Source organism: Amblyraja radiata, chromosome 34, assembly GCF_010909765.2.
Source record: "Amblyraja radiata isolate CabotCenter1 chromosome 34, sAmbRad1.1.pri, whole genome shotgun sequence".
Taxonomy (NCBI): Eukaryota; Metazoa; Chordata; class Chondrichthyes; order Rajiformes; family Rajidae; genus Amblyraja; species Amblyraja radiata.
Window position 1 is genome coordinate 15,431,281 of NC_045989.1, and position 24,860 is coordinate 15,456,140.

General features: G+C 39.8%; 1 protein-coding gene across 4 annotated transcripts in view; it reads left to right on the forward strand.

The window, feature by feature from the left end:
• unc13c (unc-13 homolog C) overlaps nucleotides 1-24,860 on the forward strand; it is a 378,167-nt gene that overhangs the window by 286,259 nt on the left and 67,048 nt on the right. For all 4 annotated transcript variants that reach the window (XM_033050677.1, XM_033050678.1, XM_033050675.1 and 1 more), the window contains 5 exons: nucleotides 9,406-9,491; nucleotides 19,623-19,749; nucleotides 21,605-21,701; nucleotides 21,882-22,025; nucleotides 22,545-22,622. In XM_033050677.1, coding sequence (XP_032906568.1) covers nucleotides 9,406-9,491; nucleotides 19,623-19,749; nucleotides 21,605-21,701; nucleotides 21,882-22,025; nucleotides 22,545-22,622 — 532 coding nt within the window. The remainder of the gene's footprint in view (nucleotides 1-9,405; nucleotides 9,492-19,622; nucleotides 19,750-21,604; nucleotides 21,702-21,881; nucleotides 22,026-22,544; nucleotides 22,623-24,860) is intronic.

Genomic DNA, 24,860 nt, shown 5'->3' on the forward strand with positions numbered 1-24,860 from the left:
TGCGGAAAGCAGACAGGGGAGGAGATGGGAAGATGTGGCGAGTGGTGGGGTCACGTTGGAGGTGACGAAAATGACGGAGGATTATTTGTTGTATGTGACGGATAATAGGGTGGAAGGTGAGGAATAGGGGGACTCTGCCCTTGTTACAAGTGGGGGGATGGGGAGAGAGAGCAGTGTTACGGGGTATGGAAGAAACCCTGGTGAGAGCCTCATATATAGTAGGGGAGGGGAACCCTCGTCCCTGAAGAATGAGGACATCTCCGGTGCCCTGGTGTGGAACACCTCATCCTTGGAGCAGGTGCGGCGTAGACGGAGGAATTGGGAGTAGGGGATGGAGTCCTTACAGGAAGCATGGTGGGAAGTGTAGTCTAGACGACGAGACCTACCAGGGCCCCATCCCTGACCTCTACCTCCGCTACATCGACGACTGCAGTGGTGCTACCTCCTGCACCCACACACAACTCACTGACTTCATCCATTTCACCACTAACTTCCATTCGGCACTCAAATACACCTGGACCATTTCCGACACTTCCCTACCATTTCTTGACCTCACTATCTCCATCGCAGGTGATAGACTTCTGACCGACATCCACTATAAACCCACTGACTCCCATGGCTATCTAGACTACACTTCTTCCCACCCTGCTTCCTGTAAGGACTCCATCCCCTACTCCCCATTCCTCTGTCTACTGCTGGTGAACAATGGAGAATAATGCCAGTGAATGTCAAAGGAACCTGATGAAACTTCCACACTGTACAGATGGTTAATGCCAGGCACAGCAGTGAACTCCACTTAGTCCAAATGATGACAATGGCGACAAATTTATATTTTTGAATTCATTGATTTATATTTCAATTCAATTCAAAAATTCAAAAATTATATTTATTTAATTTAGTTTAGTTTAGAGAAACAATGCAGAGTCTGCGCCGACCAGCAATCCCCATACACGACAAATTTTTATCAAAGCCAGTTAACCTACAAACGTGTCTGTCTTTGGAGTGTGGGAGTGAACTGGAGCACTGGGGAAAACCCACATGGTCACAGGGAGAATGTACAATCCTGTACTGACAGAACCTGGAGTCAGGATCGAACCCAGATCTCTGGTGCTGTAAGGCAGCAAGTCTACCGCCATGGCATCAGATGTTTCGGATATTATGTGGCTTTGTAGGCATCTGCAAAAAAAAATGTAGATCCACCCGCCACGAGGACCTCATCAGGGATTCAGCCAGCTTGGAAGTACAAATTGATAATGGCAGATCCGTAAAATAAAGTTGAATCAGTCACCTAGACCCACTGCTGGCCTAGACACATCACCGCATAACAGTTGGAATTCCAGTACATGATCTGCTCTCATTCTCATCTACTCGCATTCAAGAACACATGTTATATCGAAAATCACCGTGAATCAAAAACGAAATACTCTAAAATAGAAAAACAGATAGTGCTGGAAATATCACATCACAGCGGGGACCATCTGTGGAGAGGCAGAAACTACATTCACTCTTCAGATGAAACGTTATCAGACCGAAGTGTTAACTCTGTTTTTCTCTCGCTCTGCAGGCAGTTTTTGACCTTTTTACTCCCAGCATTTCCTGCCTTTTGTTTTATCTCTAATCAGATAGTTGCTGCACTGCAAAGAGCAGCTGATAACTTCTTATTACAAAAGTAGTCGATTACTTTTACAAAGCTAAGCATTCAGCAAATGTTTCACTTGGAGATAGCACAGATCTATGAATCCAGTGTAGTATAGATCTGCGCACTTCCTCGTCCTGACTGGTGAACCTGCTTGGTGAATGCAAAGTTTCATCAAACTCATCTTACGTACAGGTTTATACTGATGAAAAGTCATTTTAAAAGTGACAATCCCTTAGAAGACAGTGGGTGATCTATAATGGCTTCGAGTTCACTCCATTGCTACCTGATCTTGCAGTGGTGAATTTACTGCAACGTTTGTTGGACAGCTAACTAAAACATTCTGTAATGAGTAAAGTGCTGTACAAGAAGCAGTCTTACCAATGTCTAGTCTGTTGCATCCTCTGATCCTGTTATTCATCATGAGTAATTCCCATGGTCATTGAATTTCCATAAGGTCTAATCAGTTAATTCACACAGTTCTGGCTAGAAAACATGTTTTAAAGCGTACAGCAGAGAAATGTACCCATTCGGCCCACATCATCCATGGTGCCTGAGATGCTGAGACCCTTTGCATGAATAAGGTCTGTGTCCTTTGCATGAATTAGGCCTTTTCTATCCATATACCTGTCCAAATGCCTTTTAAACATAATTGTATCTGCCCCTTCCACTTCCTCTGACAACTCAGTCCAGATAAACCACCATACTCTGTGTGGAAAAGCTAATCCCTCAGGTTGCATTTAACTTTCTCCACTCACACCTTAAACTCTGCCCTCAAATTCGAGACTCTCCTGCCCACAGAAAAAGACTGACTATCTATCCAGTCATAATGGTGGAGTCAAGGGAAGCGTTGGACAGATACAGCATACTAAAAAAATGCACAAAAGCAATTTGATTATTTTTTGTGCAACAAATTTTTGGCTTATTCATTTGGTTTGAACTCTTCATTTATTTTGCATTGGACACATTGGGAATTGTGGTCAACAAGAAATGTGTCTTTAGTTACTGGTACTGTATACTGATGATTCCTCATGCGCAGCCTAACAGAAAGAAAGGGTTGATTTGTTCCATTGTCTACGGCGGTAAAGTTTACAGTTCCCTGCTGCTCATTCATGAGTTGGTTTCACACTGGAATAATCAGCAGGGTCAGCTGTGGATAACACAGCTTCCTATGATCCCCTCTGTGGTTTTCCACACGGGTACAAATGCTCTTGGCACAACAAACAGCTGAAGATTCAGGATGCCATGACGGCTGCCAGACTACCTGCACGAGTTTGCTCCCAATGGTCATAAACTAGCTGTGGGGAGTAATTCCTCCTAGCCCTTCATGACGCATTTGATTGGCTTTGTTGACACAAGAGATTACGGATGCTGAAATCTGGAGCAAAAAGCAATCTGTTGTTGGAACCCAGCGGATTGAGCAGCATCTTGGTGAGAGGGGTGGGGGAGGGAGGGAATAGTTGATGTTTTACATTGAGACCCTGCGTGAGTTGCGATTGACTGATTTATCTTCCTGAACTGTAGTAGTCTTGCTTGTTTCCTTACTGATATTCTACTGAAACAGTAGTTCTCCAAACCACCCAGGGCAGAAAGTGTCTCTCGTTCTTCCGCTAGCTTCTCAATCTCTTGGTCATGCTTCCATGCTCAATAAACCCATGCCTCGCAGCTATTTGTGCAGAAGCCTTTAAGTTAACAAAAGGTCCTTCAGCACTTGCCTCACAACCCATGTAACGTGAAATATGTGAAACTGGCAGAAGATTATGGATTCAATGCAATTACCAAATGTATTATTCTCAAAAGTCCTGAGATTCAGCGAAAAAGTGTGCCAACACGGAAAATGTTACCATACGTGATTATAAACTAATCAGACAAAAATACAACAGGTAGAGCAAAGAGAAAGGAAACAGAGTGCAGAATATGGTGTTACTGCTACAGAGAAAAATTAGATCCAAAAAAAATACTAAAGCTCCCAATCTAGAGATCTGGTCAACGTTTGGTGAATTCATGAGAGGTCTATTCAGTGGTCTGAGAACATCGGGGGGAAAAAGCTGTTCCTGGCCAACGGGAGAGAAGAGGGAGTGACCGTGGGGTAAGTGGTCCTTGATTATGTTGGGTGCTTTCCTGCATCATCCGTCAATGAGTTGATCGGGAGTGGGGAGGGTGGGGGAGGGGAAGGCGTCTGGTCTTGTGATGGGCTGGGCTGCATCCATAACTGTCTGCAATTTCTCATGGTCTTGGGCAAAGTAGCAATGTTACAAAATTTTGAGATTTTAAAAATCAAGTCTGTAATTTATCCCATCAGATAAAGCATAAAAATAAGTTTAATTTGACACCTAATTCACTTTCATATCTCAAGTATTTAAAAAGTTATGGCCATTTTCATACTCGGAAATGAGCATCTTGTTCCCTATTGATTTTCTATGGACATAACAAAAAAGTTGTGATCGTGAACAGTCAAAAGCCCATAACTTTCTTAAAAATTAAGAGAACTGAATGAAATTTTCAGTTATCATAGATTGAAGCATTCTGAAACAAATATAAAATAATCTTACTTGGATGACCTGAAATTAAAGCATATAATTAGTTAGTTACCTAATTGTAGCTAATTTCAGACTTCAATTACTAGATCTAAACATCTATCCATTTCTTAATAAACGATTAACATTTTTAAATAGCCTAAATGTCCAAATAATATTCACAAATAATTCACAATAAAACATGATTTTTAAATCTCATTTACATTAATTTATAGACCAAATGGAAGGAATTCAGTGTTCAATTGCTGTAAATAAATGCCCATTTAAATCAGCTTTCCAGTGGGTCCCTGTGGAACGCGCTGGTTTAGAACGTTCACATTGCGGTAGATTTGTGCCCCAAATGCCCAGAAAAATACTGCGCGATATAATGGGCCCAAATTGAGCTACTCGCAATATTAAACTTTGTATAAAGGGATCTTTAGAAGCCCTTTTTAATGTAAAAATATACAACCTACCTTCTGCTATTTGCTTTATGAGACCCTGCGGTTGCTGGTGTTCGCGGGTTTAGAGATTGATTTTTAAACTACTATAACTATTATACGAGGCCTTTAAACCTAATAATAGCTTTTGCGACGGAGTCTTCCAGCGATTTTTCGTTAATAATTAACTAGGCTGAACATCTTCGATTTGAACAGCTTAGAGAAAATCGCGTTTTAAACCCGCCCCCTCTAAACGGCGCCAAAATCGCGCACACCCGCAACGGCAGATTTTCAAACACGCTTCAGGTAGGCTTTGCAACATACCTAGGCAAAGCAGTTGCAAAACAAGTTGTGTTGCATCCTGATAAGATGCTTTCTGTGGTGTATCTAAAAAGTTGGTAAAAGTCATTGAACATATATTAAATTTCCTCAGTCTTCAGAGGATACTAGGAACTTGAAGGTCTCGGCCATCTCTACTTCAGCACCATTGATGTTGCCTGACGCATGTGCTCCAACCCTCCTGAAGCCACTGACCAGCCCCTTTGTCTTGCTGATATTGAGGGATAGGAAGTTGTCTTGACACTTTGTAACCAAGCTCTCAAGATCCAAGTCTTCCTGTATTGCGTCTTGTCATTGTTTGAGATCCGGCCCACTTCTGTGGTGTCATCTGCAAATTTGTAAGTGGAGTTTGGAATAGAATTTGGCTGACAGTCATGTGTGTTTAGGGATTTTAGTAGGTGGCTCAGAACACAACCTTGTGGGGCACCAGCAATGATAATTATTATGGAAGATGTTTTGTCCCCTATCCTTAATCATTACGTTCTGTAAATAGTTATGAATCTTTTCACATTATTGCTGGTGAGTTGGAGTCCTTCCTCTTGCAGAACATGCGTCCTGCCCCTCACAGTGACATTGAGAGAGGTTATGCTTGCCAGAGCATAGCAAACCAAATTGGCAATGTTGATGTTACATCTGCATTGCATGCTGAACAACACCATGATATGATCACCCTGCACATTTCCAGCTGCGATCCAATCTGCATGCTAACAAGTTCAAGTTCAAGTGAGTTTATTGTCATGTGTCCCTGTATAGGACAATGAAATTCTTGCTTTGCTTAAGCACACAGAAAATAGTAGGCATTTACTACAAAACAGATAAATGTGTCCATATACCATGATATAAATATATACACACATGAATAAATAAACTGGTAGTGCAAATAACAGAAAGTGGTTGCTAATAATCAGAGTTTTGTCCGAGCCAGGTTTAATAGCCTGATGGCTGAGGGGAAGTAGCTATTCCTGAACCTGGTTGTTGCAGTCTTCAGGCTCCTGTACCTTCTACCTGAAGGTAGCAGGGAGATGAGTGTGTGGCCAGGATGGTGTGGGTCTTTGATGATACTGCCAGCCTTTTTGAGGCAGCGACTGCGATAAATCCCCTCGATGGAAGGAAGGTCAGAGCCGATGATGGACTGGGCAGTGTTTACTAGTTTTTGTAGTCTTTTCCTCTCCAGGGCGCTCAAATTGCCGAACCAAGCCACGATGCAACCGGTCAGCATGCTCTCGACTGTGCACCTGTAGAAGTTAGAGAGAGTCTTCCTTGACAGTCCGACTCCGTAATCTTCTCAGGAAGTAGAGGCGCTGATGAGCTTTTTTGATAATTGCGTTAGTGTTCTCGGACCAGGAAAGATCTTCAGAGATGTGCATGCCCAGGAATTTGAGGTTCTTGACCCTTTCAACCATCGACCCGTTGATATAAATGGGGCTGTGGGTCCCCCTCCTACTCCTTCCAAAGTCCACAATCAGTTCCTTGGTTTTGCTAGTGTTGAGGGCCAGGTTATTGCGCTGGCACCATATGGACAGTTGCTCGATCTCTCTTCTGTACTCTGACTCATCCCCATCAGTGATACCCCCCACAATAGTGGTGTCGTCAGCGAACTTGATGATGGAGTTCGCACTGTGGTTCGCTACGCAGTCATGGGTATAGAGTGAGTACAGCAGGGGGCTGAGCACGCAGCCTTGAGGTGCTCCCGTGCTGATTGTTATTGAGGCTGACACATTTCCACCAATACGAACAGACTGTGGTCTGTGGACGAGGAAGTCGAGGATCCAGTTGCAGAGGGATGCGCAGAGACCCAGTTCTGCGAGTTTGGTAACCAGTTTGGAGGGGATGATTGTGTTAAATGCCGAGCTGTAATCAATGAATAACAGCCTGACATATGAGTTTTTGTTGTCCAAGTGGTCCAGTGCGGAGTGGAGGGCCAGCGAGATCGCATCCACCGTTGACTCATTAATGTGGCTGCAGTTATCCAGCTGCTTAAGCCTAGATAATTTATGTCCAGATTTTGGAGGCTGGGGACTGAGGGAACCTACCCACTCCACACACACACACACACACACACACACACACACACACACACACTTCCCTTCCTGTCATACCCAGGTAACACACTAGCACTGGCAAACGTTAGACATTCTGTGGGTCTGTTTTGTAAGTTTACCTGTAACAGTTCAGAAAGGGTCTCAGCTTTCTGTAGCAGATATATCCCCAGTAGGTCCCATTATGAATTGAATCGGATCAATCAATCAAAATGTTAGTGGGCTGCAGATCCATGTGGCTAAGGTATCTGGGAGCCTTGCCTTGCTCAGAAGCCAATCCAATCTTGCAATATTTCAGATGATGAGCAAGGCAAATGAGTGGCCTGGGACTGTTACATCCCTGCTTCAGCAGTCTGGCTGCGAAGGTATATGACAAGCCGTACAAATCAAAACTTCATGGAGGGGAGGATGCAGTCTCTGGTGTCCTCCACTAACAGTTAATATTTATTCTGATTTCTCAAATACGATTTGCTTTTAAAGTTGAACACAGTACTTTCTATTAAAGATTGGACATGTCAACATGAAATTACTTTCCTGCAACCTTCTGGAACAGTTTGAACCAGTCTCTCTCGAAGGGCCGAATAGCCTACTCCTGCACCTATTGTGTATTGTCTATAAATTTATTTACCCATTGTTTTTAAATCTTTAAAATTGTCTGCTCCAGAAGACAGTGGAAACTCGGTTGCGAATTATATTCAAGATCATTATCAACTGAGGTTGAGAGACACGAGGAGAATCAAAGAGTTTGAGAATTGCATGGAAAATTGGAAGAGATAGAGAACGTGGTTGCTGAAGGACAGTTGGACAAGGCTCAGGGACATGACAGCCTACTGATGCCACTTTACCTTCGGCTCATTTCTACATTGTCTTGTCCTGTGAAACATAAATCACAGTTTTAGCAGTTGTTGTTTGCACTTGCAAATTGTGAATGAAGTTTATTTGTACTGCATTAAGCAATATTCTATTAATATGAATAATTAGTTGTAAGTATTTTGTTTACAGTAATTGCTTTGAACCTGAAGCCAAAAGTTGCTGTCATTTTATAATGACTTTTTAAAATGATCTGTGCCACAGCCACTGTCCCCCAGATGTGTTGTGCTATGTGATGTCCCCCTCCCTGACTCTTAGTCGGATGAAGGGTCACAACCCAAAACGTCACCTCTTCCTTTTCTCCAGAGATGCTGCCTGACCTGCTGAGTTACTCCAGCATTTTGTGTCTATCTTCAATCAGCATCTGTAGTTCCATCTCACATATGTGTTGTGCTATTGTAATTTTACAGTGTTTCTTAGCAAGGTTATATTGCATAATTGTTCACATTTTATCTGAAAGACACATCAGTCAACTTTATACAACCCAATGCATTGTGTTTATAAACTTGTGCATGTCAAAGTAAGAGCCCTTACATGCAAATTAACCTAAAGTGGATAAGTTAGGAAGTGGAAGGAGCATTGAGAAAGTCCATGAAATGAACAGCATGGGCCAGTGGTGAGCGTGTGGCCTTTATTGTTTTAGATTTCAATTATAGCTTTCTTGGTTTTGGTTATGAATGAAGTTAGCTTGTACTACACTAAACAAATTTCTATTACTAGGAATTGTAAATAAATATTGATACTGCTGGATAAAACAAGCAGAAACACCTGAGGACAAATCAACTATGAAATTCATAATTATTTTCCCTTACAAAATGTGAACAGATCACAGAGTCATGGAGTTGTACAGAACAGAAATGGACCACGTACATGTCGACCGTTACTCCCATAATCCCATTTGCCCAGATTAGGACCATATCCCTCCATGCCTTGCCGATTCAAATGTATGCTAAATGCCTTTTAAATGATTATACATGATAATATTTTTCCTCTGGCTGTGTTTTGCTGATCAGATACTCTGCGTGTTTAAAAAAATACCCCTCTGATCCCCTTTTATCTCCTTCCTCTCATTTTAAACTTATGCTTTTTTGTTTTTGACCCCCCCACTCCCTAACATGAGAAAAATATTTTGACTATCTATGCTTCTCATTGTGTATACTTCTGTCAGGTCACCCCTCAGCATCCTTTGCTCTAGGGAAAACAAACCCATAACTAACGTCGTCCAATCCAAGCAATATCCTGGTGAATCTCGTCTGCATTCACTGCAGTGCAATCGCATCCTTCCTATAATGTGGTGAGCAGAACTGTTTGTAATACTCCACATGGTCTAATCAGTGTTTTGTAACGTTGCAATATAACTTCTATATACTAACTCCTAATCTATAAAGGCCATATGCATTTTTCACCGTCCTGTGTTGCCACTTTCAAGGAATCATGGATTTGGACTCTCAGGTCCCTGTTCAACAGTATCCCTTCATGCTAAGTTGATTTTATATGTAATCTATTATTTTAAAAGTATGTTTCCTATTTAAGTTAAATGTTTATTTGACTTACCTGAATTTCAGATTCCCCCAAGAACTTCACATGGGAAAACTAAGTGCCGAGGTTATGTGGCAGCTATTTACCCAGGACATGAAGTACGCTCTTGAAGGTAATTAATATAAATGATCATCTTGTCTAAATACTGAAGCACACCCACATTATCATCTACAATTTGAGGTGAATGGAGGCATCACATCAATGAAATGAAAGTATTTTATGGCATTCTTTCAGGGTATAATGTGCAGCATTTATTCAATGACCTTAATAATATCAAATTGAATGATCGGCTAATTGGATCTCTCTGTTCCCAATTATGAATTGCTCTTTTATACCTGAGGAGACATTTGTCTTCTTTATTCCTGCATAATTTCAGTGCCAATGTAGTGGATGGAGACCTGTAGATTTCACAGCACAGTTATTGAAAAGATTTCCTTGATGATGGAGACCTGGTCTCCAAATTGACAGATTTTAAAAAATACTGGTATAAATGCTAAGAATATTATAAAATAGCATTTTGTGTCTGAAATCCTCAACATAAAGCTATACTATTTCATTTATTATTCAATCATTTCTGCAGTATTCTTCAAGGTGAATTTATGTCCCAGTTTATATATAGCCAGGAATTTTGAGTTATTGTAGATACTATGTTGGTTCTTCCCTACTCACTCATAAAATAAATGTCCGCCTCTCTGGTGGCTGCCTACAGGCGTTAAGTATCCCTGTGTTCTATTCTCTGACTTCATTTGCTATTTAGACCATGACATAGGAACAGAATTAGGCCATTCGGCCCGTCGTGTCTACTCCGCCATACGATCGTGGCCGATCTGTTTTTCCCACTAAACTCCATTCTCCTGCCTTCTCCCCATAACCTTTGACACCCTTACTAATCAATGATTTCTCTCTCTTGCTGTCTGACAAGGCCAAAGGGCTGACTTTAATTCCATATTTCCAGTGGCAATGTGATATCAACATCTTTAAAATAACTAAATGCTCAATGCTCTATCCCATATTTCTGAGCAAGTGACATGTTTTTCCTGAATCCATGCTGGACAGACAGGTTGGAGATTCCATACTGCGCACACATCACCAGCCCCTGGGAAAAAGGAGCAGATTTTGTTTTGTTAACTGGCATCAGATGGAACTGCAACGTAGGCTCAGGTATTAAACAATAACCTTTGCGGGAAGGGTTGCACATGGTTGTGTGAACTGCCACTGCCTTAGTCCTCACACCTCATGGTTAGTTGTAGCCTCAGATCCACAGGCAACTAATTCAGTACTCAGACTGCCCCAAATTGCACCACTTTAAAGCTCAGAGCACACAATCCCCCAGTAGCATGACATTGTCCATTGCCTTATTATACATGCCAGAACAAGGGGTGGCACAGTGGCCCAACGGTAGAGCTGCGGCCTTACAGCACAAGAGGCCAGGGTTCAATCTTGACCACGGATGCTGTCTCTGTGGAGTTTGTATGTTCTCCTTGTGACCGTGCGGATTTTCTCTGAGTGCTCCGGTTTTCTCCCACATCACATATTCGTGCAGGTTTGTAGGTGAATTGGCTTCTGTAAATTGCCCTAGTGTGTAGGGAATAGAAGGTGGGATAACATAGAACTGGTGTATGGGTGATCAGTGGTCGGCATAGACTCGGTGGACTGATGGGCCTGTTTCCATGCTGTATCTTTTAATTAAGCAAAACTAAATAGCTGCATCTGAGTCACCCGGCCGTTCAACCCTCCTCTTCCATTCAGTACTGCCATTATTCATCTTCCCCAAGCCACATCTCCCCTTCTGTGCTAGTTCTACACAGCACCCATTTCCATAATTTAATGAGACCTCTCAGGGGAATTGGGACATTCCTGGCATCTTGGAAGGTGGGAGTTGGAGAGCATGGGCATGGTGATGAGGAAAAGTGGGGTAACTGGAATCTGGACTGAGTGTGCAGGTTGATCAGGGATGTCCCAACACTGGAGAGATATTGCAGGACAGCTAGAGCTCAGCATGCTGCTATGAATGGGTGGCAATTGTCACCAAATGGGTTAATGGAATGAGGAAAAACACAGTTGAATGGAGAGATAAAGAGGGAACAGAGGTTTGGAATCACCTGAAGCGTGAGAACAAAGGCAAAAATATATTTAAAGACTGGATGCTGCAGCAACATAATAGACAAAGATCTTCCAATTATACCAATTGTTATGGTGTCACCTTCTGGAGGCAGTTTATTCAGTCTTCTATTTATTTTACCCACAGCAATTTTTAGTGCAGGTCTCTATAACCAGTGCAGTTTATGTTATTTAATTAATGTCACAAACAGTGAAAGATCTGTATATTTGAACATTACTGAACAACTGCAATACAAATTATGATTGATGAATAAATATTAATGAATGCATATTTATTAAACGATCAATTCATTGAGGATAAGTAAAACATTCTGGACAAGAAAATCCTGTGCATGGTTCTGTTTTACCTCCATGCTATGTGAAGGTGAAGCAGTTACTCCTGAAGAAGAATGTGGATGCTATTCTGACTATTTCTTGGTTAAATAGCATGACTCAGGAAATTTGTTTGCACACATCCACTCGTGAAATATATTTGCACCAATGACACAATTTCTGTATGAGACACAAATAGAACAATGTCATTCCCTGGTCATTTCTCAGGAAATTATGTCATATTGGTCTAATTGAGTTGTTGTTGGACAGACTTTGAACAACCATATTTTAATCACATTGTTTCAGTTTGCCATGTAAATCATGGCACATGGCTGATAAACACTCTGCATTATTTAATTGCTCCCTCTCCTTTGGCAAACACTCCCCATTCCTCCCAATTCTAATGTAATATTCCAACTTCCCATTTGCCCTACAACTGTATCTCCGCCAATCATTTATCCTCTACTTCTGCAACCCTTCTCCTCCTGCCCCTGCAGGCTTACCTGCTCCTCAAAGATATGTCAGTGCACAAAGGTCCGTGATGTCTTGTCCCAGGTGCAGCTGAGTTTGCAGTAGCAGACTGCTGCCCAAAATAATCATTGATGCACTAATCACTGTGTAATGACCATTGAAAGCTCTCCACTGGCACAAGTGAATTGCTGGTCCCACATATGTTTGTACTCAATATAATCTTCCATTTTGAGACTTCACACTGATGGAGGGTAGGCTAACACGGTTCTGTTAATTTTTTACCAGAATCATGTACATTCCAAATATTATTAGCTGATGTGTGGTCAGGGTGTTGAATACAACCTACTGAGTAGTTCAATCCACATCTGAAAACCAGTACAATGTATGCGAGGGAGAGAGATTAATTTATCAAAATAAAATTGCTCGCGCTAAAGGGGATCTGCAAAATGCATTAGTTACTAAACAATGTCAACCTTTCATCTTTGCATTATAAGATCTACAATGGTTATCTTTAATTAATGTGGATCTAAAGGTTACTTCTGGTTCAAATATATTGAAAAGGGTAATTGGTTTAGCAGCTATTTATTTAACTCCAGCACTTTCCGATGGATGAGAAATACTCAAGATTTTATTTTATTAACTTTGTCAAAACCTGACAATGTTTGAAGTAGAACAGAACCGTAATGAGTCGACTCAAACACACATCAAGATACGACACATTTATTAAATCTACATACAGCACGGATCCGCAGTCATCACATCCCCGAGCTGCTACTCATTCTAACTAGCATAAGCAGGCTCTTGATAATATGAAGCACATAATAGTCAGTCACTACTAACAAATACTATAAGTGGATAGTCTGAAATAGCCAATTTCCAAGAACCATCTCAATATCAATATATTGTTCTCAGTGGTCCATAATCAGTTGTTTCTGATCATTACCATAATTCAATGTCAATTCTTTAAGGTGCTGCCTCCTGCACCCCTCCAGAACTCCAAGGAACAGCCATTATTGGTTTTAATGGTGGATTGAGAAAGCTGTGAGGTGGATCCTGACATATTTTCCTGCCTTACCAACCTCTGCACCCACAATGCAGGTCCAGGTTCCCAAGGCATAAATATCCAATCTTTCAATAGTCCTAGATCCCAATCCTTCGCCACTTACTTGTTGCCAACAACTTCTCTCCCGCACGTCTCAGCCTCCCCGTCCATTCCCACCCCTCCACCCACTTGTGTTGCCTGGCGCTCTAACCCAGGCCACATTCCACACCCTACACTCTTTGAAACTCCATCTCTCGCCAATCTCTGATCTTTTCGAAGCAACACATATTCAAAGGTGGAAATGAGCACTGAAACAGGCCCTACAGCCTATGACCATCCATTAACTGTTGTGAGAGCAACTGCCTCCACTACCATCCAGAGAGCAAAACTTCCTTACAGTAAACTAAAAGCAAAATTCTAATTCAGTTAATGTTGAGGAAGTGAGTTGAGCAGCTGCAGCAAGTGATCCTGCCTGTCTGATTGGAGTCCGAAGATGCTGGAGAATGCCAGTGATGGCACTCTGTCGCACAATGATCCATGTTTCACTTTGCTTCAGGTGCTCTGTATATCATAAGAGTTATCAAATCTAAATCTGTGTTGTCTCTTTTGGTCATTGTAAATTAAATCTTAATACAATATCAACTTGAACCCTTTGTGATGACTATTCCTAAATATATGGGTCTCTAGCAAAATAAGTATTAGATAAGGCTACTCAGGAAAATTAACTGTTTACAATTAATTTTCAAAACAATGTTTCAGTCAGGCCACCACAATGCTCTTCTGCACCCTCTCCAAAGCCCCCACAGATCAGATGGAAGTGTTGTCTATCGTGATACCATTTCCTAAATATTGAGTTTTAAACAATCAAGAAGAAGGTAACCATTGACAAATTTGTTGCAATTCAAGGCATAAATTGTGTTGGAAGTTAAGTGACCTAATTGTGGTCAATAATGTTGTCATAAAACTTAGCAATAAATGGCCCAATTAGTGTTGTTGCATTTGAATTCCTCTCAGCCAATGTAGCTACACGTCACATTACAAACATAGGCAGAGGAACTGGATTGGAGAGGTGAGTTTGCCTTTGAGTGAACATGTCACTACAGAGCCCTGGTAGGACTAACCTGAAGTCACAGCAGACACAAAGACTGACTGTTATGCTGGAGGCCAATCTAGTGAGCCACCGGACATTGCTGCAGATTTCCTGGGGATGTCCAGCTCTGATACGGATTATTGCAGAATGTCCTACTGCGTTAAATCTTTCAGAGCACTTCCCTTGTCTTCAACTACATTCACTGCCACCCAAGATTAACATTTATCTCTTTCTCAGTTTTGATTAAGGACTCTTCATCTGAAACGTTAACTGTTGCTCATTCCACAGATGCTGACTGACTTGTTTAATGTTTCCAACATTTTCCATGTTCTGTTTTTGTTTCATATCCTGCATGCATAAAGCTAGCCTCAGAGCAAAGCTCACCGCTTTACCATTAACAATGCCTCACACAGGCCTAGAATCTTAAAGTACTGATAATTGTACCCATTAATCCTTTTCAAATCATCCTATCATAGACATTCCCTTTGTCCTCCACATTCCTCTCCCATCTTCTTTCCTCTGGAAAACTAACTTTCCCAGTTCTGAGGAAGGATTGCAAGCCTGTAATGTTGTCTGTTTCTCCTTCCACAGATGCTGCCTGACTTACTGAGTTTTTACATTTTTTGGATTTGCTTCTGAGTAGTTAGATTTCAATCAGTTAGCCTTTTAATTTTATAATTTTATTGCAAAATATTTCTATTTACCAAATGAAAAATAAATTTGAAGATCAGTTTTGAGAGTGAAGATTGTTATCGCCAAATATATAAATACTACACATTAATGGAAATACTGTAATGTCAACTTTTACATTATTGTTGATAGACCAGATGACACGTGGCATTTAATAGCTCCACAAGGTAAATTGTACAGAATCTCAGCATCTCAATTCGCGGGTTTTCAAGTGCTGTGGGCAGAGTCAAATAAATTCATGCATCACAGTTTGTACTCCAATATTTAAGTTTAATTGAGGGGATAGAGTTACATTAAAATGCTGTGAGCTATTATCTCAGAAAATCTATTGTACTGTAATGTGATGAAAAAAGCATTGGCGCAATGTTATTTCATAAAATTGATCGTATTTATCTAATTTAGAAATTGATTTTGTGGAATATTTTCTACAAGGACTGGAGAGGAAACAGATCTTATTACGTCTTATTGGCAGGGATAAAATAATGCACGAGATACAAGGCACTAAACCCTGAAGCACCCAAATTGCCATAATATGTACTTTAAGTAGATTAATGTCTTCAATAGGATTGTGATAATAGTAGATTTTATTAGTATGTAAAGTTTTGTTGCACTTCGGCTTAACTTTCACTTCTAGAATTGCATGAGCAGAAAATGTGTAAGATATATAATATTTTAGTTGAAATATAACAATAGCACTCAAAAGTAACACACTGACTTATTTAGTCACAGTCATACAGCATGGAACCAAGCCCTTTGACCTAGCCCGAACATGCCGACCAAGATGCCCCATCTAAACTGGTCCCATTTGCCCGCATTAGGCCCATATTCCTCTATACCCTTCCTGTCCATGTACCTGTCCAATGCTGTTATAGTATCTGCCTCAACTACCTATGCTGACAGCTTGTTCCATATGTTCACCACCCTCTGAGTGAAAAAGTTGCCCCTCAGGTTGGTATTAAACTTTGCCCCTCTCACCTTATGCCTATGTCCTCTGATTTTGTTCATTCCCCTACCCTGGGTAAAAGACTCTGCATTCACTCTGTTTTGTATTCCCCATATTTCTGATACATTCTTATGAGCCCTAGAATTGCGAAATCTTAACAAAATAATTATGTTGGAATTGATTCCTATGGGAATGCCCCACTGTCTAGATGAAATAGTCAAAACTTACTGGTATACGTTCTTTACAAAAATGGTGTTCCATTCTCTGTTGTTAGAAGACCTGATATTATCATAAGCAAATAATCTGCAATCAGATATGTGCAAATATAAGAAGACATTGGCTTAACACATAAACAATCCATGCCTCTCAAATACAGTAAAATACCAGTTCTTGCAATGGGAGGGGTACATTCTACAGTTGTAGGAAAGCATAAGTATGTGATCTTTTTTATCTTTTATTATGAAAATATAAACACTATACCGGTAACTCGTATGTGTCCTGAATTTAACCTGGAATAGTCAAAATCAATTATGTCCAAGCAGATCCAATCTTTAGTTTTAATCTTTAGGTCAGACACCAGCATTGCCAAAATGCTGTGAAGGAATAGAAGTGGTGGAAGCAATAGATACATTAACAGAAATCACAGCAATATTCCCCTGATTTGTGCAGCTATTAAAATTTCAAAAGTTTTAATTGAAGCCTTTTGATAGTGACAGCTGTTTTAGAAAGACATTTTTATTAATGTAATTTCATCTAAATTAATTCTAATTTCAGTTTGAAATAATAATAATGAATTTTGTGAAAAATGCTAAATTCTCATTACAGCATACTGAAAATAGCCTGAATCAATTTCTCAGTGTAAGATGGATCTGGAAAATATCAGATTAATTTTACAACTTTAAGAGGTAAGCTGATCTATTTTGGTTAAGTGCATTTGGCAACTATAATGTACCTGATGACCAAGAAAAATATTTTGTCCTTCTACCAAGCAGATCCATAAAGTTCCAACAAAAAATTCGAGGCCTGACTGATGATTTATTTTAGTAAAGGCATAGATTTGAAAAATTCTTGAAGGTTGTAAAGTTCAATCAAACTTATGACAAGATGGCATTTTTCATTTCCTTCAAGATATTTTTATTGGTAATTAATGCTCTAAATGATGTCGATCAAAAGGCTGTGTGGTTACAGATGGCAACCTTGTGCACAGATTTGAGAGATCGGCAAAATGGTTTTGGAAGACTTACAGCGGGTGTTTGTTGCTCACAGAATGACATTAGCTCGAGGCGCAGAATCTTTTCATTAGAGGTGCCTAATTTAAAATTTGATGGGCATGCAGTCACACTAATGATTCCTCCTGAGGGGAAGGAACCTGGGACCAGCCTTATGTCTTCTCCTGCTGCCTGTAGCTGTTTGTGGTGGGTGCACTGTTTGCTGGGAAGCTCATATGAAGTCTTTTGGGGGCAATAGAGACAAAAAAATGTGTACAGGGTTCACACAAAATTCCCTGAAGGCTTTGCAAGTAAAGAGAAGAATATCTTATTCCCATCAGAATCCCCAACACACTGCTAGTGCCAGTAGCTGAACATGTCAAAGCAAGATGTTTCATCCCCAGACCATTTTGTTACACTGTATTTCGAGGGTTGTGCTGTATTATAGGAACTTAGCGACCTTATTGAACAAAAGTTTGATTGAATTTTACAACCTTCATGAATTTTTTCAATCTATACATTCCCCGAAATAAACCATTACACAGGCCTCGGTTTAGTTGCAACATTATTGATCTGCTAGGTAGGACGGAAAATATGTTTCTGCTTGGTCATCAGGTACATCGTAGATTCCAAATGCACTGAACCAAAATAATAACCTTACTTATTAAACTTGCAAAAATTCATCTGACGTTTTCCCAATCAGACAATCATTACCTTTCAGTAATCTCTCTCCTCCTTACAAACTCTGCTTTTCCCTTTGTTCCTGATTGATCATCTCAGAGAGTTGTACAGCATACAAATAGGCCTTTGGTCCACCATGTATATGCCAACATTTTTGCTCTTCTACACAAATCACATTTGCCTGGATTAAGCACACATTCTTCCATACCTTGCCTATTTAAGTGCCTGTCTATGTGTATTTTCAACAGTGATTGCATCTGATTCCTCCACCTAGTCATCTCAGAGTTGGAGCTTTTACCTCCTGGTGTGCCCAACTTCAATTCCAGATCTCTGTGTAAAAAAAAATTCCCCTCACATCCCCTTTAAAACTTATTCCGCTGACTTCAAATCGATTCCCTCATGTTTTGTGATACCTCAGTCATGGGAAAAAAGATTCTGAATATCTACCCTCATTTTATATACCTCTATCAGTCATCCTCAACTTCCTTCGCTCCAGGGAAAACAAACCCAGCCTAACTAGTCTCCATAGCTGAATTCCTACAATCCAGGCAACATCCTAATGATATGAGAGACTGGAGACACAGGAATCTGGAACTAAAAGGAAAACTATTGGAGGAACTCAGTAACATAGATGTTTAGGGTTTGAGAATGTAGAGGGGAGACAACCACTGGAAAGAGGTGTGGGGGAGGGATGAGACAGGAAGTGATATGGAACCAGGTGAGGTGGGGGAAGATGGGCAGATGGAGCCAAGTTGGAAGGAGGGGGGAGGGAGTTCTGAGACAGAAGCTGTTATTTGGTGGATGGAAGCGGATAAGAACACAAAATGGGCAGATGCAGCCAGACAGAAGGGGGGAGGTAGTGGCCGAGGCTGAAAAGAGATGAATGCAATACTTCTCACTTGTCTGAGTTATATTCCACCTGCCATTCCTTGGCCTACTTTACCAGTTGATCCAAATCTTGTTGTCATCTCAGACATCTTCACTGTCTGGCTGTAGGACCAATTATGGTGTCATCCTCAAACTTGCTAAGCAGCCAACTACATTCTCAGGCAACTTGTTTTGCAGCAATAATCCCTGCAGTGCTCCTTCACCACCATCCTGAGACCTAAACAGCTCTTATGGGTGAGACAGAGATACACCTGCTCCTCCTCCACCCATAGTTTCTTGGCCACACACAAGACTTTTATGACTTTTTCTCAGCTATGAGAATACTAGATATTGTTTCCCTGTACCTAACTATGCAGGTACTGTAGCAAAAGGCTGAGAGAGTAGGCATGACATTGCATTAACATGAATAGGGAAAGGCAAATGTGAATTTCATATCCACCGTGGCTATAATTATGACCATAACTCAAAGTTCCTGGTAGTTATAAGTGTCATAATATGTGATCATACTGACATTATTCACCAGATTTTTAATTTTATCACTCTTTACACTCTTAAACTTACTGCACAGGCTATCAATTTCAAAAGTATAATAGTGGGAATTTGCATGGAACAAAAGGGAAATGGTGAGAGTAATCTACTCTATCAATATGTTAATAATTTAGTAGGTTTAATAATGGTTTTGTATCATTCAAAAGAAATATTAGGCTCGACCAATGGTACACTTTAAAATATAAAATTAATTATCCTTTCATGACTGCTGTTCTCATTCAATATAATATTACTGTGCTTTATAACAGAACATGAAAAACATCGATTATGCAAGAGTGCCGATTATATGAATTTGCACTTCAAAGTAAAATGGTTTTATAATGAATATGTGCAAGATCTTCCAGGTTCCAAAGATGCAGTGGCGGAATATTCTTTGTAAGTAATGACATTTATATTCATTTCTATGATGCAGAACATTACCTGAGGGAAAAGTAATCTTAGATAGTCTGATGCATTTAGGTTTTTAAATCTAAATTATTTAAATATTATCTTTAAAACGCAAATTATGGTGCTCATGTGTTTGTATTGTTGGAATTGCAATTACATTTAAATAAGCCTCCATTTATTTGACGGGAATAATTCTGGGGAGCAAGGGTGTAACTCGGCTCGTGCTTCACCAACCCAATCTGATTTTTGCTTCTGATTCATTATTGTCCATTTTGAGTTGGAGCTTTTACCTCCTGGTGTGCCCAACTTCAATCGGACTGGTGAATATATAGATATGCTTGTTCTAAATGTGGCTATTTGTGCAAATCTTAAGCCTACATAGATCTAGAGCCTTGGATACATCCAGATTCCCAATTCTGTTTATGCTGTAGGATGTATCTTATTTATACTACTTTCCAATGAAAGTGTTGTGTTATACAAATGCTTCGAAGCTTTGTATTTCTATGATTCATTTCATGAGTGGTTGAAATTATGTGTGCTTCTCTTTGTCCAGTCAGAGAGTCTGGAAGTAAGGATTTTGTTGCTGATTAAGCAATACAAGTGACACTGTGTTGCTCTGCAAAGAGAGAAACACTGAGATGATTTGATTTATCCTGCAGCTTTTGGCTTCTCCTTGCGTGAGACAGATTATGGGGACTCGGTTAGCCCAAGGGCCTGTTCTTGCTGTATGATTCTATGAATTAAGATGGCCAACACCATGTGCTCTGTGAGATAGCTGTGGGTTTGTAGATATGAAAGCAAAACAAACATGGAGCTCAAATTCACAGAATAGAGGTTAAATTATAGAATAACAAACTGGCAAATTAGTATACAATAATAGTATAAAGTACAAAATAATGCCCCGAAGGCTATTTGAAAGTGGCAGTGTTTAATGAGGAGCGCTGACGTCCATAGGGTTTTATCCTGATCCTGGTCATAATCAGGGTCATCTGCATCCTTTCAACAATTTCTCCACCAATTCATTTAGGTGAAACCTATCATTTATACCTATCATTTAAATGGTGTAGAATGAGGGAATTCAGAGTTTGCAGTCTGGGTGATTACATCCGCAGGAAGTGCCTCCAAATTGACCGGCTGGCGTGCCAGGTTTTGGAGCCTGAGCATCAGCTGAATGCATCCATGAAACTGAAAGTAAGTGATTACATATTTTTAGAGGAGGTCACCTACCAGTTGAAGGAAAGAAAGTCGCAGAAGGAATGGTTGACCACCAGGCAGAAGAAGGAAGGCAGCCAGCTGGTCAAAACACATCTCAATCCAAAACTATTTCTCCATATTGGGCATTAATGTATTTCTGGGAACTGCAGCTAAATCCACGATCGCAAACACCACGATCGGCTCCGCTGCATTGAGGGGTGGAGCAAGTGTCCAAATGCAATAGTGCAAGATATTTAACAGTGGAGTAATGGAGGCAGCCACACTCACGACATTTGAGAATTATCTGAGCAAGCACTGAAATTGACAAGGAATAAATGTCGGGAATGTGTTCCACGGACATAGTGGACCAAAAGGTCTGATTCTATGTTGTTTCACATGTTGCTGTTGGTGCTATGTATTGTGCATTAGCACCATTAACCTATGATACCTGTCCATAATTGATGTTACCCTTACTTCCCAAGTTCTCCACTACCTTGCACTTAATATAAATGGGTTTCACTCCTCATGAAGAATAATTACATAGATTAAAAAGTCTGTAATAGGCCTTTTGAAATCATTATAAAATGGCAAATTAGTGTCCTACAGAATTCTTGAAAATGTTTTAATGATTCACTTAATTATTTACAAGGTGGTTTGAACCTTTTGCCATTGATTGGCTGGATGAAAATGAAGATGTTTCAATGGAGTTTCTAAATGGAGCCCTCGAAAGAGACAAAAAAGATGGGGCAAGTGTCAACATTCTGTAGATCACCTTACAATACATTTTCTGTATATTTTATTGTTTCTATATGAGCTACAAAATATCAGTTGAAATAGATTATAAATTAACTTTGATAGAAATGTATTTAGTTTAATGTATTTTAAGAATTGAACCATAATGAACGGTGTCCGCTTTTCTAACCCAGTTCCAGCAAACCTCTGAACATGCTCTGTTCTCCTGCTCTGTTGTGGATGTCTTCACTCAACTGAATCAAAGTTTTGAAATTATCAAAAAGTTAGAATGTCCTAATCCAGAGGCTCTGGCACATTTCTTGAGGAGATTTGCTAAGGTACGTGTGTCCACCACTTCTGGACAGAAAAACCCTGAATGTTAAGAACTGTCAACTGATTTCAATATTGATTACTTGTTTATTTCTGTCAACCGGAAAGTGGAGTTGTTACTCTTTTCCCAACATCAGCAGTTCCTTCCTACTCTTTTTATCCTTTGCGGCTTTCACTGTATTGTGAAGTGTCCAAGTGCAATAGTGCAAGATATTTAACATTGGATTTAATACAATTAAAATACTACTGCATTTGGACTCTTTGCAATACAGTAAAATCCACAAAGGATTAGAGTTTATTACAAATTTGAGGAAAATTTGTCATTTATTTTCTCTAGCCATAAAATATATCACAAGATTATATACACTAATTGCAAAAGTTAGTACAAATTGCAGTCTGAATCATTATAGGAATGTTATTTTTTTGTGCACTAGATTCCATGATGTATTTGATCAATAATTATCTTGGCAAAAATCTCAGTGACTCGTATGAGCCAGGATGGTTAAACCTTTCCTTCTTTATTGCAGACTATCACTAAAGTTCTCCTCCAATATGCTGCTATTATCGCAAAAGAATTCAGCTCACACTGTTCCAAGGAGAAGCTGGTGGGTAAACATGTCCTGTGAATCTTTTGCTGTGGTTTCAAATGTTGGTGTAGTACTCTGGCTCAATGGCAGCTTGTTCTTATTCTTTAATGTAGTTGAAACTGGACCAAATACAAGCAACGTAGTGTGGGAATGTCAAATGACTCCTCTGCAGGAAGAAAGTTTTGGTCAGGCTATTTAGTAATGGACTTATTAGCAACTGCTAATGAGCTTCCTCTGAATGTTTCTAAATGCAGCTCCGAATACGTTTGCTGTTGATGGTGCTCAATACTTGTGACTAGGCTGAGAATCATTCTGGTTCAATTGTAAATTAAGATTATATTTAATGTGTTAATTTGAATGATTCAACCGTTTAATGTTGTTTGGCATAACGCTAAATGTCATCCCTGTTTATATTAATCGGATAACTATTATTAGCACAGATGTTATCATCCTATTAAGGCTTTTATTTATAAGAAAATACAGATTGTAAAGTTAATTGCTCTTAAAAACACAGAATCCTTAATAAATTAAATCTTTGAGTTTTGCGTTATTATTTGTGACAGTGTGTGCGAAGGAGGTGGTAGAATGTTTATCAGCAGGATAATTGGAAATAAGTAATAGAACTTTAAAAATATTGGTTGGGATTTTTAAATCATAACATTTTTAGTTATTAATATTTGGACTTATTTGCATAAAGTAAGAGTAGTGCATTATTGAAATCTTAAAGGCTCAGAGTGCTAAATTACAACATCAAGCCCACCTGGGTAGATTACAGAGATCAAATGCAATGTCAACCACATTGAGGTTACCACACGTCTAGGAAATTCTGTCCTACTCTGCAGCATTTAGTGATAGGAAGGCCTTGTTGAAGACTTGCGTCATTTACAGTGAACAGCCTTTAGAACTTAAGAACTTTGAGAGTTAGGAATCTTAATGTGCTAGGTTGATTTCAAACATGTACGATGTGCCACATTGTGATCATCAACAGCCGCTGTTCCTTACTCTCTGTTCCCTTTTGTATTCAGATTTCATCACAATTAGTATCAGAACAGATTTTTTTAAGGATCTTCAAGCAACCTCCTCGTGTAATCTGAATTAATGATGTTGGCAGAATCCCACATAACATATGGCATGTTGTTTCTGAAGTATAGCGTAGTTAGTTACATGTTCTAATTAGGGTATGTAGATAAAGCAACCATTATCAGGGTGATCTTCAGATGAAAATATGTTGCAATTTTCACTTGGAAACTAACATTTGTGCTAAAAATATGCACAACATGTATCCATCTTTATTATCTTGATTCTTCCTCAAACCAAACCTAGACGATCTGAGTTGCATGTTTGCCCTGACCTCATGCTACCTTCAAGAACTTTAATTAAGATGGTATGCATTTTCCTGTTTCAAAAAACTTCAAATAGTTCCTCAGGAAAGTACAAATTAAAGCTTTTTTTAAAATATTACCATAAGGTCTATTACGAGATTCATTTCATGTTAAATTTTAAGTAATAATGGACTTTAAACAGAATTTTGATGGACAAAATGCTTCAAGCATTAAAAACACACACAGTAGGGAAAGGTAAGAATGGTGGACCACGGAGTCAGTCTTTGGAGATGTTTGGAGAGGACATTGTAGGGAGAGGAGAAATGAAGGGCTTAAGGAGGCAGCTCTGGAGGGTAGGACCAGGGGCTGAAGATTATCTCAATGGTGAGGTTAAAATATGAGAGGGATAGGCTGAAGACCTGAGTTAGAGGATTGAAGGCTGAAAATGCTTAACATGAGAGGAAATATAATTGCATTCATGTAAAATACATTTGTGACAAAGTGTAGACCTGTGGCAGTCTGTAGTTTTGCTGGGATTCCCACCATGGCATTGGGGAAATTGCCTCTGGGATCTTGCACCAGGATAAACCAGGTGTGGCATCTCACACTCCAGTAGTTTCTGCAGGGACTTAGGGTAGAATGTTAGAAGGCAAAGAAAAAGGAATTGCCTTTTTTTTTCATTATGTCACACAGTGCTTTAATATCTTCATTTATTTCCGAGTTGTAAGTTAATTGTATTTATTCATTGTTAAATAAATGATTTTTAAAGATTGGTGCAGAGGGACAATGGGTAGAGCTGCTGTCTGTGTGGAGTTTGCATATTTTCGCTGTGACCATGTGAGTTTCCTCTGGGTCTGGTTTCCTTGCGTACCACAAAAACAAACAATAGGTTAGATTGGTAGGTGGTAGAATCTGTTGATAGGGGGGATTGATC